Genomic DNA, 17,429 nt, shown 5'->3' with positions numbered 1-17,429 from the left:
CTTCTACTTCTCTGAAGAACGCCTCATCTGCTGCTTCTTCTTAATATGGTTGGTCCATAGCAGACACCAACTACAACGTTATCCACGTTGCTCTGCCCACTAATCCTCATCCATCAGCTCTCATCTGGCTCATCACCTGGCACTAGGCAGAGCTCCATGCTGTCCTTCTGCTCACTCACATACAGGACAACTTCCCCTCCTCACCGACCTGCCCCGTCCTTCCTAAAGAGACTGCTTCCATCCATGGCTACCCTCCAGTGATGTGAGCTATGTGGCTGTATCTTGGGTACCTAAGTGAGATTATAGCTCAGGAATTGCCCACACTGTGTGCATTCCTGTCGAGGCACATCAGAGGTGTGCCCAGCCATGCTGATTTCCCTGCTGGAGAAATGAGATTGAGGGCTACTTGACAGGTGCCCACAAACAGCCCTGGTTGAACCCTTTGCTTCACCTCCAACTTCCTTCTTCCATGTTTCCCCCAGCCCAGGTTCTTCCCTTTGGTCATCCTCCAACCCTCCCACACAAGAAGCCCACCTCTGTTTTCCCTTTGCCTACTGTCCCTGGTTTGCTTGCCTGGTGCCCTCTCTTGGTGTTTCTGGGATGGCTGCATTGCGAATTCTTACTTTGGTCTGCAAGTCTGTTAGACTAGGACCTTCTTTTATTATCCGTCTTGTCCTGCAGTTCCTCCTGCTGTCATCTTGTTAGAGGCACCACAGGACAGGGTGGCCAACAGAAACCTCACCACGTTTTACAAGGAGAAGTGGCCAGTCCTGCGTCAGGGGCAGAATAACCCCATGTATCAAGGCAAGCTTGGAGCTGACGAGCTGAGGAGTGAGCCTGAGGAGAAGGCATGGTTGCTACAAGGGATGCTATAGGAAGCCAGTGCAGCATGTTGACCACGAATCAGGCCAGCTGCATATGGGGCTGAATTAGGAGGAGTGTGGCCACCCAGACAAGGGGAGTTAGCTCCCCCCTTGACTCAGCAGGGGTGTGGCCACATCTGAACTAATCTGTGCTGGGGTGGGGCTCCATGTTCTGCAGGAGTGGGGAGGACCTGGAGAAGGTGCAGAGGACATGTGCCAAGATGGGGTGAAGGGGCTGAATCCCATGACTTGTGTGGAGAGGCTGAGGGACCTGGGCTGCTTTGGCCTCCTGATGTAGAGGCCAAGGACAATGTTGTCATGGCCTGCAGCTGCTTGAAGGGTGCTTTCAGAGAGGATGAAGATTTCCTTTGTAGAGGAAACAGCATGAGGAAGGAAAAGCTTTGGAGTGTGAGCCTGGGCATGAGGAAAAAGGAAATGTCACTTGAAAGGTAGTGCTGTGGTGCAACTGGTCACTGGGGGTGGTGGTGTGTGTCTGTGGTCAGCCCATGGCTTTCTGTTTCAGAGAGAGACATCGGTACAGGTAGGGACCCGTGAGGATGAGAGCAGGGTGGGGAAGTGGACAGTGTGTCTACAGCCTGCAGGGAAAGAGGCACAGGAGTGGCACAGTGTAGGACATCCTGTGGTGGAGATGGCCAACAACGATTCCCATCCAAGAACTGATTTACACAGAGAGATAGAAAGGACAGAAATGCAGTTAAGCAGCTGATGAAAGAGTTAATTTGACTTCTGAAAGGGGCGCAAGATTTTGACTCTCTCATTTAGGGAGTTAAAAGCTCAAAGCAGCAACCAGATAACTGGGAGTTATCTCAATGAACAAAAAGCAAGGGGAAAGGGAAACCTGGGCAGCAATGAGAAGGGCAAATGTCCCGATACATCTGCTGAAAAGATGCTCTTAGACATGGTCATTTAATCAGCAGAGGTAGGAACGCCTGAAAGATGAGGGAGATTAAATATGCGGCGTAATGTAATTTATAGAGTAGCCGTAATGCAAGTACAGAAGACCAATATTTTTTCTCCTATCATTAATGCACTTCCTGCAAATTCCCATTCTGGCATGGTGTGAAAACACTGCCGTTATATGAAAAGTACTCAATTGTTTCAGCTCATGAAAATGTGCTATTTTTTCAAACTTTGCAAATTTGTTCACCTTTCTGGGGAGACCTTGTTTGTCTGACCATAAAACATCCAGGGCCACTTTTAGAGGCCTCTGTGTACCTGAGGTGTTTGCCTGGGGCTGGCAGTTATCAGACAGGACGTGTCAAAGAGCGGAGTCCCTCGCGAGCTACAGGTAGAGGCTGGACAGGGGGTTTCCAGGGTGTCTATACTGGCAGGAGGTGTCTACATCCCTGTAGTTGAAGACATTGGTGTCCTACATCCAATGTCAGTTCTGGAAAAAACCTTCCTTTTTCAAAAATAAAAAAAAAAAAAAGAACAAGGACACAAATTCCCCCCAAAGAATAGTATGTTAAAAGAGAAGAAAACAACAAAGAATTTTAAAAGCTGAAAAGGATTTTTAATCATTTTCTTTGCTTTGCATCTTTGTCTTTAATTCTTTGTTTTACTGTTACTGACACTTACCAATCATGTCTATTATTTACAGCCTAGCAGCATTGAAAGAAAAGATCATTTTGTGTCTTGCACAGAGCCCTGTGCCCTTAAAACGGTCTCTGCCCAGGACTGTCAAGGATACCCCTCAGACTCTGCACAGAGACAGTCACACTGCGGTATCGACCTCATTTCACTCATTTAGGTGTTGTTTGAAGTGGTCACATGCAGCACAGGAAGATTCATGCCCCATAACCATCTGCTCTGTTGTTATCAGACAAAGGGCCTGAGGCCATATGATCAACCCAAGCCGGAAGGCACCTCGGGAGTTCTGCAGTCCAACCTGCCATAAAAAAGGCTCAGACCAGGTTGTCCAAGGCTTGATCCAGTCAGAGTTTGACAACCTTCAAGGACAGAGTCTACACAGCCTCTCTGGGTGACCTGCTCCAACGCTTGGCTCAGCTCATGGTGAAACAGGCTTTCCTTATCTCCAGGCTGAACCTCCTCTCTTTCATCTTCCACCCATGCACTATGGTGAAGAGCTTGTCTCTCTGGTCTCCATAAAGTCCTTGTAGGTACTGGCAGGCTGCAATGAGGTCCCTCTCTGCCTTCCTTTCTCTGGGCTGGACTAGCTCAGCTCCCTCAGCCTATTCTCATGGGAACGGTGCTCCAGTCCCTGACCATCTTGGAGGTCCTTTGCTTCAAGGCAAGTGATTCAAGCACTGAGCCCAGCAGGACGATGGAAATGGCCAAACAGGAAAATTCACCCATAAACTTGGGGTGTGCTGCCAGTGCGGGAAATGGCCAGTGAGAAAGGCTGGGGGGTTACAAATGCCCTGGGGCACCTTCCCCAGCTGTCCATGCCATCAAAGACAACAGACCAGCCTCCTCTCTCCTGTGTCTGCAAGCCTCAGCTGCCTTCCACAAGCCCTGGCTCTGCACCACCAATCCCCTGGTGTGAGTCCTCACCCTGCATGGTCAGGCAGCTCAGCTAACTTCAGTGTGTTCCTCTCCCAAGTAGTTTCCAGCCCAGCCCTGTCCCTATCTGGTGGTCCCCAGCACTTCCCTCCCCTACCCATCTATCTCTTTCCTGTCCAGCCCAGAAAAGCAGCCCATTCTGGGCTGACCCCATGGCAGTGCCCACTGATGGGTACTGCAAAGCTCTGCACACTCAACCCCACAGCCCCAGCCCCTCTGCAGCTCACAGTAGCTCCTGCCAGAGAGGCAGAGAGGTGTCTCAGTCCCAGGGCTGAGGGCCAGCCATGGCATGAGGAGATGGAGGCCAGTGTCTGCTCCTGTCTCCAAGACATCCTTATTGTCCACGGCCAGCAAACCCCTCTGTGCCAGCCCCACTCCCAGGAAAAGGCTCCTGGCCCAGGGCATCCTCAGGCTGCTCCAGCCACCCAAGCAATAGAGAAGCCTGCCCGAGCTGGTGCATTCAGAAATAGATTTTTCTTTGTCATTTATTCCCCCCTAGAAGCACAGAGTTGCTGCTTTCTCTTCTCCAGACATGTCCCTGCCCCCAGAGAGCCTTTCACCAGGGAAGTTTGTCCATGCTGGCCTGACTTGCCGCTCCTTCCTCCTCCCTGTGCCCTCCACAGGGCCCTGAGCTGTTGGTACTGCTCTGCAGAGCGAGCGGGCTGTGGTGCCTGAAAGCCATGGGGTGAGAGTCCCAGGCAGATCCCTGTTGATCATTCACCATCTCCGGGGGAACTGGGCACCCACAGGTGAAGGCTCAGCCCAGGCCCATTCTCTAACACGTTGCCACATGCCCTCCTCCCCTCATCCCATGGGGAGAACCCAAGCAAAGCAGCACGGCATTGTGGGGGCAATTTCTTCAGCCTGAGCTCAGCTTTGGAAGAAGAGCCCAACCTCCAGACACCACCACTGAGGAAATCCCCTTTTATTACAGAGGTGCGACACGGGAGGCCAGCTGTACCATTGTGCCAGACACACGTGAACAGGCCTCTGGGTCAGACAGGCTGGGTTCATGGCTCTGGGGAAGTGGAGTGGATGCAGACATGGACAAACATGGTCATCACAGATAAAATGCCCAAAGCACAGGAGGTTCCCAAGATGAATTTGAAATCTCTTCTGAAGAGACGTGAGCAGGCTATTGCTGCTGAGAAAGAGCTGATTGAATCAGCTTCTTCAATGTGTCTTTAAGCTCCTGGTTCCTCATGCTGTAGATGAGGGGGTTCACGGCTGGAGGCACCACTGAGTACAGAACTGCCACCACCATATCCAGCAATGGGGAGGAGATGGAGGGGGCCTTCAGGTAGGCAACTATGGCAGTGCTGATGAACAAGGAGACCACGGCCAGGTGAGGGAGGCACATGGAAAAGGCCTTGTGCTGTCCCTTCTCAGAGAGGATCTTCAGCACAGCCCTCAAGATCTGCATGTAGGACAGCACAATGAAAACAAAACAACCAACATCCACAAAGATAGTAAGTACAATAACCCACACTTCCCAGAGGTAAGCATCTGAGCAGGAGAGCTTGAGGATCTGGGGGATTTCACAGAAGAACTGGTCCAAGGCATTGCCTTGGCAGAGTGGTAGTGAAAACGTATTGGCAGTGTGCAGCAGAGCATTGAGGACACCACTGGCCCAGGCAGCTGCTGCCATGTGGACACAAGCTCTGCTGCCCACGAGCGTCCCATAGTGCAGGGGCTTGCAGATGGCAATGTAGCGGTCGTAGGCCATGACAGTGAGAAGAAAATACTCTGCTGAAATGAAAAAGACAAACAGAAAGACCTGGGCAGCGCATCCCAGGTAGGAGATGACCCTGGTGTCCCATGGGGAATTGGCCATGGCTTTGGGGACAGTGGTGGAAATGGAGGCCAGGTCGAGGAGAGAGAGGTTGAGGAGGAAGAAGTACATGGGGGTGTGGAGGTGGTGGTCACAGGCTACGGCAGTGATGATGAGACCGTTGCCCAGGAGGACAGCCAGGTAGATGCCCAGGAAGAGCCAGAAGTGCAAGAGCTGCAGCTCCCGTGTGTCTGCAAATGCCAGGAGGAGGAATTCAGTGATGGAGCTTGCATTGGACATTTGCTACTTCTGGGCATGGGCACCTGTCCAAGGAGGAAAAGGCAGTGAGAAGTTAAGGCAGAGTTCTCTGAGCAAAACCTATTCCAGTTCTCATGGAAACCCCCCAGACTTCCTTGCCCCTTTCAGGTAGACCTTTGTCATGTCCCTTTTATGAGCTCTGCGTGGTGTTGGCAGAGGGTGCCATTGGGAGCAGGGAGCTCTGCTGTGGACTCTTGAAGTGTCGGTCCTGCCCCACAGCAAAAGGTAAACAGGAACACAGGGCCATCTCGGACTAAATCCGCCTTTGATACCAATGAGCTTTGCAGCATTGTTGCTCCCATTTCACCTGAGAGCAGAGCAGAGCTGTGGGGATTTTGGTTTGTGTATTTTGTTCTAGTTGCCTCACCACAACTGAGGAGTGTTTTTAAGGCAGAAAGCCTTGGCATTCCTCTTGCACTCCAAGTGAAACCGTGTGGGTGCTGACAGGCAAAGGGACTGTCCCTTAGTGCAGGCTATGGAGAGCTGCTCTCTCCATCAGCCCTGGTCTCAGCTGCCCTTTCCTTGCAGCTCTTTGTGCAGGAGGATGATCACACCCCGATGATCCCCTGAGGAGAAACTGGACACTGCTGAGAGCAGAGGAATCCAGTTTCCGAGTGCAGATCTCCAAAGCCCTCCCTGCCATCTCATCGTACCTGAGAAGGATCTCAGCTCCCCCCTCCCAGCCAGGGACACACAGGGCTCATTGCAGCTGCCCACATAGAGATGATGAGCAGCATTGCCATGGCCTTAGCACCGAATATTCTTCTCCATGGGGCTCCCTCCTCTCTGGGGCACAGAGATGCCATGGGAGAGCTGTGCCCTTGTGGGGAGGCAGCCTGCAGCCCAGCAGGACCCCCAGAAAATAGTCAAAAATCCTGAGGATGGGGTGCCCTGAAGTGAGGGTCAGCTCATTGCCAGCCCCACACACTGCAGTGCCCAGAGCCCCCAGGTAAGGTGGGGACAAAAGCAGCAAGGACAGGAGGGGAAACACAGAGAAATGCCCCAATGCTCCTGCCAAGGGAGGAAGGACAGGGACAGACAAACAGGCCCTCAGGTGTTTCTCCTTATAGGGTGTCAGACTGCTAAGAAGAAGACTCAGCCTGAAACCCCAAGACCCTGGGTGCAGAAGCTGTGCTGGATGGGAGAGGAGAGCAGGGGGGTGCTCCAGGAAAGTGTTTCTGCTGCAGGGGATGTCAGGGAGGTGCCCAAAAGCCCCTCCCATGGCATTGCTGGCAGCAGCTCCCTCTCCCTGCCTGCCCATGACTCTGCTGCCTGGAGCTGGCTCTGCTGGGATCTGCTTCTCTGTCCCCATGTGTCCTCCTTGTCTGTGCTCACAGACCCCATCCCACCCGCTGTGTTCTCTGCTCTGCCCTGCAGACACCTCCTGGCAGCAAAGTACTGACCAGGCGCATCTCTGTATATACAGGAGCTCAGGAGAAACTCAGAGAAGTCCTACTTAAAAGTGGGGTCTTCTCCAGAGTGGAGAAAAAATTTCCATCAACCACTGCCCACCCAGCCAACCAAGAAGAGAAAACTCAAAGCACTGACTCCTTCCATTTAATGTAATCCCCATTTTGACCTTTCTCTGGAAAAGTCCCCTTGGAAATGCCCTGGGGGTAACCTGGAGCTGTGAGCAGCCCTGGTCCATGCAGCACCCTCTCAACAGCAGGACCCTGCCTGCCCTGCCAGGAGTTGCTCCTTCCACACAGAGCTTCCCCCCGCAGCGCCATGGGGAGCTCCCCGGGCGTGCTGAGTGCGGACCCGGGCAGGCAGCAGGGTCCCTGCCCTGGCACACAGCCCCCTGGGGCACAGGGACCCTGCTCTGAAGGACAGCCCTGGGCAGCCCGGCCTGCACACCTGGCTTCACACCCCTGCAGCCATCCCCAGGAGAACCTTCTGACAGTGCAACGGGGAAGCCCTGCTCTGGACTACGTCCTCCTTCTTCACCCCAGAGAAGCCAAGACAGACATCCTCACAGGTCCTATCAGTCATGGCATGTGCCAGCTCTGCAAGACTCATCTGCATTGCCCTGCTGCCAGAGACTTACTGTGTCACATGCTGTGAAGATTTCTCTGTGAACAAGCTCAGCTCTGTCCTCCCACCCCACACTGCCTTTAAGCTCTCTCTGCCGCACTCGTCTCCCCTCGGTGCCTGCAGACACTGCCCTCAGCCCTGCTGCACTTTCTGGAGGAGCCGCTCCTGGGCAGAGCTGTCTCTCTGCAGTGCTGCCCGCTTGCCATGAGCTCCCTGCATCCCAGGAGCCCGGCCCAGCTGAGCAGCAGAGGAGCAGCCCAAGGCAGCACTTCCTCTGCCCCTCTGGGCTCCCTCCAGGTGTCCCTGGGGCTCCAGGGGAACCTGCTGTGAAACAGGCTGAATGTTCCCTCCCTCAGCTGCAGAGAGACACTTCTTTCCTGCAGTGGCATTGCTCCTCTCGGAGACAGAGTTAGGTCTAAAAATCACCTTTTTTGTCTTCTTATTCGGCAGGACAGCCAGACAATGACAGGCAGGGATCTTCTTTACTCCTGCTGAGGGAAGGGATTCAGCTGAGTCAATCGAGGCATCTCAGCCTGCGTTTCTTTTGTTAGCGCTGGAGGGGGACCCAGCTCCCTCCCATGCCTGTCACAAACCCACAGAAGGCGGCATTCCTCTTGCCTCAGTTGAGGCCTGCGTTAAAGAGGCACCTGCATGTGAGGTCCTTGTCTCAGCTCCCGTGGTAAATGATGAAGAGGTAGGGCAGGAGGTGGCTGTTTAGATGAAATATCTGGTGAGGTTTGAGGTACCAGAGGTTGCCCAAGGCATGTGCAAGACAGCTGCACCTGCCCCTATTTACTATCTTCTGGCAGCCTACACTGCCTCCTGACCAAATAGTGTCCTGTGTCATAGGGAGAGCTGCGTTTCTCTGTCTTTTCCATCAGCTGGCTTGCCTAGATCTCCACTGACTATAACAACGGTTTTCATCCCCACATTGCTTAATCAAATTCCGGACAGTTACTCTATTTAATGTGCAAATACAGGCCTGTAGTGTTATATGAGATGCCAAGGCTCTGGCACAGAACGACATGCGGCTGGCAGGTACAGCCCAGGAAAGCCATCCCCATTCAGAGCAAGAGTGTGATGGACACCCCGGAGAGCACTGCAGACAGGTTCGGTGCCTTTGTGCAAGCCACGGATTGCCACCACTGCACTGTGGCAAGGTCTGTCCTTTTTCTATCCAGGAGACGTAGGGCAGTCCAGAACACAAGGCACACCAAACTGGCGTCTCCAATGGGGGTCTCCATTCTCACACTACTGTTTTTTTTCTCCACCAACCTTTACTCAGCCCCTTGAGGATACAGCCAAGGAACGGACCAACAGTTTTGACAGTGGGCCTGTCAGCAGCACCTTGTCATTCATGGAGATCACCTTCCCATCCACCCTCAGGGGCAGCAGAGACACCACTGAAGTAAACCCGTTTCTTTCCAGGGCTGCATTTCCCAGCCCTGTTTCTCTCTGTCCCTGGGGACAGCAGAGTTGCCTCACTCTCTTGGCATCCAATTTCAGCTTTAGTCTTCCATCTGCTTTCCACTCTGGCATGTCTCTGCTCTGAAGCAAAGCCTTTGCACACACGGGGTTTTGGAGGCTTGCTACCAGGTTTCCCCTGAGGTGCTACAGCCCAAATGTGCACCCTTGCCCTCAGCCAGGGGCAGAGCCAGGACAAGCTGGAGCCTGTGCTTCTTGGCGTCGATGGACTAACTGCCAAGGCGTGGTAGAACAAGTTACACAGCTTGGGGCGCTGCAATGGATGGGTACAGGCTTTTCAGGACAGGTGGGCTGGAAGGCTCAGCTGTGGGGTTTCTCTCAAAGTGAAGAAGCTGCTGGGATGTGAAAGAAGCTCCTGAGGGGACTGAGGAAGGAAAATAGGAGACTGCAGATGCCTGCCGGACATCAGAGGAGCAGACTTTGGCCTATTCTGGGCAGTTCTAGTGGGGATCCAATGGTAGCCCAGCTCAGTACATCTGGTCTTCAAGGACAGCATCCTCCAACAATAGAATTGGTCTATAACAAATCTCATTTGAAACTTGAAAGTAAATTCAAGGACACCATAATGAGCTGGTACTACTTCAGGGACAGTTAAAGAAGAAGCAAAGTTAATCCCAGGCCTTTGTGCCTCAAGGCAGGACTCTGGAGGAAAACAGCCAACGCTGTATAGGAATCAAATCAAGGGCTACTTGAGCAAAGTCAAAATTACCAGTCAGAAGGGACCGGATGTATCAATCTGTATTTACATAGAGGGAGAGAAAGTGCCATCAGCTCGCTGGTCCATGCCCATAGCCTATGAATAAATTGTGAGAATTTACAGAGCAGCATCAAAGTTCTGAAAATGACGGCTTCTTATACACTTATTTCACCCAGGCTTTTTCTGCATACGTCTCAACTTCTGCTTAACATCTTCATTCAAGGGCTGATACAGTTGCCCACACAGAGGTCGTCACTGCCTCCAAGATACGCGGAAGTAGCTGAAGCCCCGACATGGTACTAGGAAATGTGACCCAGGGCTGCTGGGAGCATTTCTGGAGCAGGAGCTGTTGGACAGGCAGGGTAGGGCAAAGCATCTCAGTGGAGACAATGGATTGCTCTCTCTTGAGTAGAAAAGGAAGCCTGGACAATTGCACCCAAGCTGTCCAGCGCTGGAGGAGAATGAGGAATGAGTAGGTCTGGATGCTGCAGAGGCTACAAAGAACATGCTCCTGTAACCCAGAGATGTTGGGATGAATGCAGATTTGGCTAGTCAAAAGAGAGTCTTTTGTACTCTTTGTGTCTTTGCTTCCCTCTGTGGATTGAGGGAGCTCGTGAGTTCAGCGTGGGACTCACTGTGTGCCAAGACTGAATATGGACAGAGCCCGAGGCAGGGAGTGCTTTGGGGTTTCTTGGGATCTGTGCTTGACACAAAAATGTGTTTTCTATAGGTCTAAGGCTATCCACTGTGGAGAGTGGACTTCAGGGGAAGTAATGTGCACTTAATAGACAGCAGAGGAGTGCATTTTATTTTTTATTGCACCATGCCTTCCTTTGGTTTTGTCTTTTGGCAATTAAGAAACATCCTTCTGTGTCTGGGTGCAGCTCGTTCCCCAAGCAAAGCAGGTGGAAACTGGTGCCAATGGGCTGAAACATGCAGCTACAGACTGTAGTGGAGAAAGCTCAGATGTGAACAAAGGTGCTGTAAATCCCAGGTGCCTGATGAGAGACATGTGGGGTTGGAGGGAGGGACAAAGGTTGCCCATAGAGTGTCTGCCACACAGGGCCTTGCCTTCTCTACGTATTCAGTCTTGAATATGTTCGGTTTCAATATCATTTGGAGATTGCTGATAGCCCTTAATGTGTCAGCAGACAAATGAAGAAAAGGGGAAGAAAAAGAAATCCTTTCTTATTGTTTTTGACTATTGAAATCTTTTCACTTCTGAAATCTCTCTAATTAACCACATAAGAACTGGGGAATTAAGAAAATTATGCCCAGAGACTTGGCTTCTTAGGGCATTTTGTATGTTCATGAGCCCTGTGGTGCCAAGTTCCTGAACTGCAGATACTGAAAGTGGAATGAACTGGCCTCTAGAGAAGTAAAAGTCAGCAGCAAACCTCCAAGTTTCTGAGGGTGTTAGTGGTCCCCACTGAGAGCCATCACTGAAGAGACCATGGAGGGAATGAGCAGACAAATCTCCCACTGTTGCACTCATAATCCAAGGGGAAATGGTTAGTGATGTGCTACACCACTGAGACACACGCAAGTCTATGGGGCTGAATGGGATCCACCCAAGAGTACCGAGGGAGCTGGCAGAAGTCCCCACCAAGCATCTTTCAATCCTTTCTCAGCAGTCCTGGCTAAGCGGGAAGGTGCCAGTTGACTGGAGTTTAGCAGGTGAGCAGGCCCAGTCAGCGTGGGTTTATGAAAGGCAGGTCCTGCTTGACTAACCTGATCTCCTTCTATGACAAGGCGAACCGCTTAGTGGATGAGGGGAAGGCTGTGCATGTTGTCTACTTGGACTTTAGTCAAGCCTTTATTGTGGTTTAGCCCCAGTTGGCAATTAAGTACCTCACAGACTCTCGTTCACCCTACCCTCCCTGGTGGGATGGGGGAGAGAATCGGAAGAGCAAAAGTAAGAATTCTCATGAGCTGAGATAAGAACAGTTTAATAATTTGAACAACAAAAACTAAATAGTAATAATTAATTGTAGTGAGAAGGAAAACAATAAGAGAGAAAGAGAGGAACAAAACCCAAGGAAAAAAAAACTGATACAACTGCTCACCACCTGCCGACCGAAGCCCAGCCAGTCCCCAAGCAGTGACCCCTGCTCCCTAGCCAACTCACCCCAGTTTATATACTGAGCATGACATCATATGGTATGGAATAGCCCTTTGGTCAGTTTGGATCAACTCTCCTGGCTGTGTCCCCTCCCAACTTCTTTTGCACCTGGCAGAGCATGGGAAGCTGAAAAGTCCTTGACTGACGTAAACACCACTTAGCAACAGCCAAAACATCAGCGTGTTATCAATATTATTCTCATACTAAAATCCAAAACACAACACTATACCAGCTACTAGGAAGCAAATTAACTCTATCCCAGCCGAAACCAGGACAGTGTTCACCCCTTATTCTATACCATCTATGTCATGCCCAGGTTCTACCCTTTCTAATACAATTAATCACCACCACTTTCCCTGTCTCTAGATATATACACACAGCTATCATTCCCTTGGTCTATGGGCCATCCCTCTACAATGTCCATTGAGTTCATTTAGTCCATGACTTTGGGCTCTATCTGTCATAACAGTCTTTCAGGGCAGGAGAGATGGTGCGTGGTGTTGCATTGTTGCATGCTGAAGCCAGTTCTCGTTCCATCACTGCTGCACTTTGCTTGGTTTCATCAAAGCTCATTCTTCATTAATCTGGGTGATCCTTACTGAAATACCATTGATATGGTGTATAGTCACCATAAAAGTGACGACATACCGTATTATATAGCAAGTGACATCAAACCATTTAGTTCATTGGCTATTCTCACCCAAAATCAAATCCCCTTGAGGTACACATTGGACTTCCCATACTTTGGCATTACCCACCAAGTGCCCCCGGGTCCTTGAGCAAAAGCAATCCCATGAATGGGCTTGCCTTTGCCCGAGGCAGGAGTAACCCAGACTGTCCTCCCCAGCATGTTTTTTTATGTGCACTACAGGGACCTTATCCCCTTCGACAGTGTGTAGAAGTTCCGATAGGGCAGGGCCAGCTCGACTGGCAGATCCCCTAGTATTAACTAATGACGTGGCCTTTGCTAAATGTGCATCCCAATGTTTGAATGTCCCACCACCCATTGCTCACAGTGTTGTCTTTAACAGTCCATTGTATCGTTTGATTTTCCCGGAGGCTGGTGCATGATAGGGGATGTGATACACCCACTCAATGCCGTGCTCTTTGGCCCAGGTGTCTATGAGGTTGTTTCAAAAATGAGTCCTGTTGTCTGTCTCAATTCCTTCTGGGGTGCCATGTCGCCATAGGACTTGCTTTTCAAGGCCCAGGATAGTGTTCCGGGTGGTGGCATGGGGCACAGCATATGTTTCCAGCCATCCAGTGGTTGCTTCCACCATTGTAAGCACTTGGTGGGTTTGTGGGAGTGTGATAGAATCGATCTGCCAGGCCTCCCCATATTTATATTTCAGCCATCGCCCTCCATACCACAGAGGCTGTAACCGCTTGGCTTCTTTAATTGCAGCGCATGTTTCACATTCATGGATGACCCGTGCAATAGTGTCCATAGTCAAGCCCACCCCTCAATCGTGAGCCCATCTATATGTTGCATCTCTTCCTTGATGGCCTGAGGTGTCATGGGCCCATCGAGCTATAAATAATTCACCCTTATGTTGCCAGTCCAGATCCACCTGAGCCACTTCAATCTTAGCAGCCTGATCCACCTGCTGGTTGTTTTGATGTTCCTCAGCGGCCCGACTCTTGGGTACGTGAGCATCTACGTGACGTACTTTTACAAGTGGGTTTTCTACACAGGCAGCAATATTTTGCCACAGTGCTGCAGCCCAGATGGGTTTGCCTCTGCGCTGCCAATTGTTCTGCTTCCATTGCTGTAACCACCCCCACAAGAAGAAAATTAACTCTATCCCAGCCAAAACCAGGACAGTGACCACAGTGTTATAATACACCAGTGTTGTAGCTATTTGCGGAAGAGTGCTTTCACAGCATCAAGGCCTTCTCTCTTGCTCTCTCTTCCTCCCCAGCAACTAGGCTGGATCTCTTGATGAGGGAGGACCAGGGGTCGTCATTTAGCAAGGCAAAGTTTTACACAGTGCATTGGTGTCCATGTCCAGGTTTTGGTAGCAAGGAGGTTACACGTGTGACTTCTGTGAGAGAAGACCAAGGGCTGCCTCCATGCCAGACAGGGCTGGGTCCAGCCAGCTCCAAAATAGACCCACCGCTGGCCAAAACTGAGCCCAGCAACAAAGCTGGTGGAACTGGTGTGAAAATGTATTTAAGAAGGGGCACAATTGCCAGACTGGAATAGGAGTTAGGGGGAAAACAAAGTGTGAGAAACAGCCCGGCAAACACCATGGTCGGTGAAGAAGGAGGAGAACCACCCTGTCGGTGGTCCAGGCACCAGAGCAGATATTCCCCTGCACCCCAAGCAGAATGCCACAGCACAGCAGGTATTTTCCTGCAGCCTATGGAGAAGACCATGGTGGACAATGTAAGCCCTGCAGTCCATGGAGGACCCAATGCTGGAGAATTTGGGTAATTCCTGAAAGAACTGTGGCCTGTGGAGAGCCCAGAATGGAGCACGTTCATCTTGAAGGACTGTAGCCTGTAGGAGAGACCCCATGGGAAAAGTGTGAGAAGGAAGGAGCAGCAGGCAGGAAGTGTTCTGGACTGACCACAACCCCCATTCCCCATGGCCTAGCGCTGCTCAGAGGGGAGGAGGTAGAAGAGTAGGGAATAAAGGAGTGAAGCTGAGCTGGGGAAAAAAGGGTGGGGAGGAGGCCTTCCATGGGGAAGGAGATAAGGTCTTCCAACAGCCCCACACTTCTTCCACCCTCAGCCTTTGCAGTTACACGTGCCTGGCCTGCCCACCTGCTTTGCCACTGTCACGTTTGGACTGAAGTCCCACACACATTTTGGCATGCCCAGTGTAAGCTGGCCTCCACTCAAATCTGGAGCCCACCTGGCCATGGAGGCAGGGAGAGGACAGGTCCCTCTGCCCAGGGCCAGGAACAGCTCTTCCCTGGAACCCAAGGAATGCTCCTCATGTGTGTCAGCCTGTGGCCTGGCAGGGGTGGAATTGGGACAAGGGCTGCTGGGGCATGGCTGAAGTAGTGCAGCTGGCAGAGCATTAGACTGAACATCTAAAGGTCCCTGGTTCAGCCCTGGGCTTCTGAAGTCGTTTCCTCCCTGAGTCTTTTGCAGAGCCTGCCTGCCTTCTTCCAGCCTACCCTGGCCCTCCTTGCTCCTTCACCTCTTGCCAGAGCACTGCCCCTGCACTGTAGCTGCAGATCTGCAGGTTAGAAGTACCCTTCCTCTTGCTCTACAAGTCCCCAGCGTTCCCCTCAACAGGACTCTCCATTCAGTGCTTCTTTGGGGTGCTCTCCATCTGTCCCTCCTTCCCTGCTCCACAGCAATTGGAACCTTTCCTTTGTGGGGACTCTGCAAAGACCTTGTCTCTCTCCTCTTTGTCATTCTTGATGGTACACAGACTGGTCCCATCCTCACACACATCCTGCACCTGGACCTCAGCTTGCAGACCAGAGCATACTGCCCATGGGGGAGGCCACTGTCCCCCCAGTCCCAGGGAGAGGCACTCCCTGAGCTGAGGCCTGAATGGCAGCACCCTCCCTCCAGAGGTCTGTCACAGCGAGACCTCTGATGTGTCAAGGACAGCTGGCAAAGCCATGCCCAAATAGACTCACCCACCAGACTGCACTGGCTAGACCAGCTGCAGCCCCTCACAGCCATCAGTCCCTGCACAGAGGAAGAAAGACCTGCTCATGAGCTCCAACAAGCTGCTGGGCTCCCCTCTTGCAACCTCTTGCTGCTACAGAGCTCTGCTCGCCCCCCAGGAACACAGTGACAGCTGTGACCCAGCACATCTCCCTCTGTCTCCAGCCTCAGCCTCTCCCCAGTCAGCCCAAGGAATGGAACGTACTGGACTATAGTCGCACAGCAACGTGCATGTTCTAACCCCGTGCAGTTCTGCTGCCTGACAGCCGGCTCCTTAGGGATGCATGTGCAGAGAAGTTTGGCTTTTGTTGTGACTGAGCGCAAGTGAGAGGTGGTGAGAGGGAGAGACTGTCTGTCCAAGCACAGTTACTGTCTTGTCAGCTTTGAGCACGAGCTTGAACATGCTTGGCTGCAGGGGTAGTGCCTGCAGGATTATCACTGCTCCAAAAGAGTCCTTCTAGGTCTTTCTTGAGCAAGAACGGGAGAGTCATTGCTGAGGATGGGTTTTGGGGTCATGTGTGCAAAGCGGAAGAGGTGAGCAGTCCATCCCCTTAACTCCACTCAACCACTCCAGAAGTTCACAGGCACTGTGGTCTGCTTTTGATTCCCCCAAACCCTCTCTGCCAGGCAGGGGCTCAGCAGGGAAAAATCTATAGCACTGGGCAACACAATTGTCCCAGCTGTGCCACCATGAGGACACCATCCCTGCATGTGGTCAAAGCATCAGCCTTTGAGTTACCAGCTGAACACACCCACCCTGCCACAGAGACCCCAGCCAGGGCTGTCCCAGGGCACTGCTTTGCTGCCAGGACAGTCATCAGCGCTGAAGGAATGGGAAGGTCCCTGAGCCCAACCCCCATGCCCACCCCATGGAGATGGAAGCCTGCTCTTCAAGTCACCTCCAGGGATGCTGGGGAACAGAGGGCTGCAGGGGGAGGCCTGGTGCCTGGAGAAGGGGGTATAAGATTTCTGCCACCACGTCCCCTCCACGGCATGCCCTGGGATGCCATCGGAGCCTGCGGGCACCTCACCGCAGGCAGGGCATTTCCCTCACCCTGTTGCACTGCTCCTGCTGTGGAGTTGGGGACAGATGTGGCACAGAGGGCTGTTGCCCTGGGTGGCAGAGGAGGCTCAGGGGAAGGGGTTTTCTCCTCTCCATCGACCCATCCCGCAGTGGGCCAGAGCGTGGGAGCAGCACCTGCAGCAAGAGCCTCCTTCTGCCCCATTGCCCTGCCGAGGCGTTGAAGGGGCAGCACTCTGCAGTGCAGCCCTGTGCCAGGATCAGGCCCCAGCACAGAGGCAGTCCCAGCTTGCCCATCTCAGAAGGGTTCAAGTGCTGTTTTCTGCAGAGGATCCCTGGGCACGCAGGGGACAACAGGACTGTGCTTGTCATAGACACATCATGGGAGGAGAGTGTCTCTCCTGCTGGCAGGTGTCAAGGGGATGTAGCTCAGTGGCAGAGCGCCTGCTTTGCATGTGGGAGGTCCTGGGTTCAATCCCCAGCATCTCCAGGGCTGCTTTTGCCCTAACTCCCCAGCTTCAGGCAGGTGCGGGTTGGAGCCCATGGAACAGCCCATGGAGACTGGAGTCCTGGCAGAGCATGAGGAGAGGGAATCTCAGCCCCGTGTGTCCCAGAAAGTGGCTCTGCACCCTGTGCTGGGGCAGTGGGGAGCAGAGCTGCATCCTCACCATTGTGGGAGGTAATCCGTGGCCCATGATCCCCCCTGGGGATGGCTGGGGTGTTCAGGGGACTCGGCCACCTTAGGGCTCACTTCTGTGGGGCCACAGCCCAGGGCTTACCCTGACATAGCAGCTCTGGCATGGCCTTTACACTGGAGGACCAGCGTGGCCCAGGCAGGGCCTGGGAGAAAGAGCAGCTGGAAAACTGAGGGTCAGGAAATGGATGTTCCCGCTGGGGTGCACCACAGGACCTACCAGAGAGCCATTTTGACTAGAAACTGC

At 52.5% G+C, this 17,429-nt stretch overlaps 1 protein-coding gene and 1 non-coding gene across 2 annotated transcripts; one reads left to right on the top strand and one right to left on the bottom strand.

Annotated features, from left to right (window-relative positions):
* Window positions 1–4,542: 4,542 nt before the first annotated feature.
* Window positions 4,543–5,478, bottom strand: LOC142403604 (olfactory receptor 14A16-like). Its single transcript, XM_075489845.1, has one exon. It carries the CDS (start codon window positions 5,476–5,478, stop codon window positions 4,543–4,545), a length of 936 nt encoding a protein of 311 aa, XP_075345960.1.
* Window positions 5,479–16,906: 11,428 nt separating this feature from the next.
* TRNAA-UGC (transfer RNA alanine (anticodon UGC)) lies at window positions 16,907–16,978 on the top strand. The gene has a single exon. It is a non-coding gene; the product is annotated as a tRNA-Ala (tRNA).
* The last annotated feature ends 451 nt before the right edge of the window (window positions 16,979–17,429 follow it).

Source organism: Mycteria americana, unplaced genomic scaffold, assembly GCF_035582795.1.
Source record: "Mycteria americana isolate JAX WOST 10 ecotype Jacksonville Zoo and Gardens unplaced genomic scaffold, USCA_MyAme_1.0 Scaffold_39, whole genome shotgun sequence".
Classification (NCBI taxonomy): Eukaryota; Metazoa; Chordata; class Aves; order Ciconiiformes; family Ciconiidae; genus Mycteria; species Mycteria americana.
This window is presented reverse-complemented; position numbering and strand designations above follow the sequence as displayed.

Excerpts from the sequence above, each read along its gene's own strand:
- LOC142403604 (XM_075489845.1), bottom strand. The coding sequence starts at position 5,478 with ATGTCCAATGCAAGCTCCATCACTGAATTCCTCCTCCTGGCATTTGCA.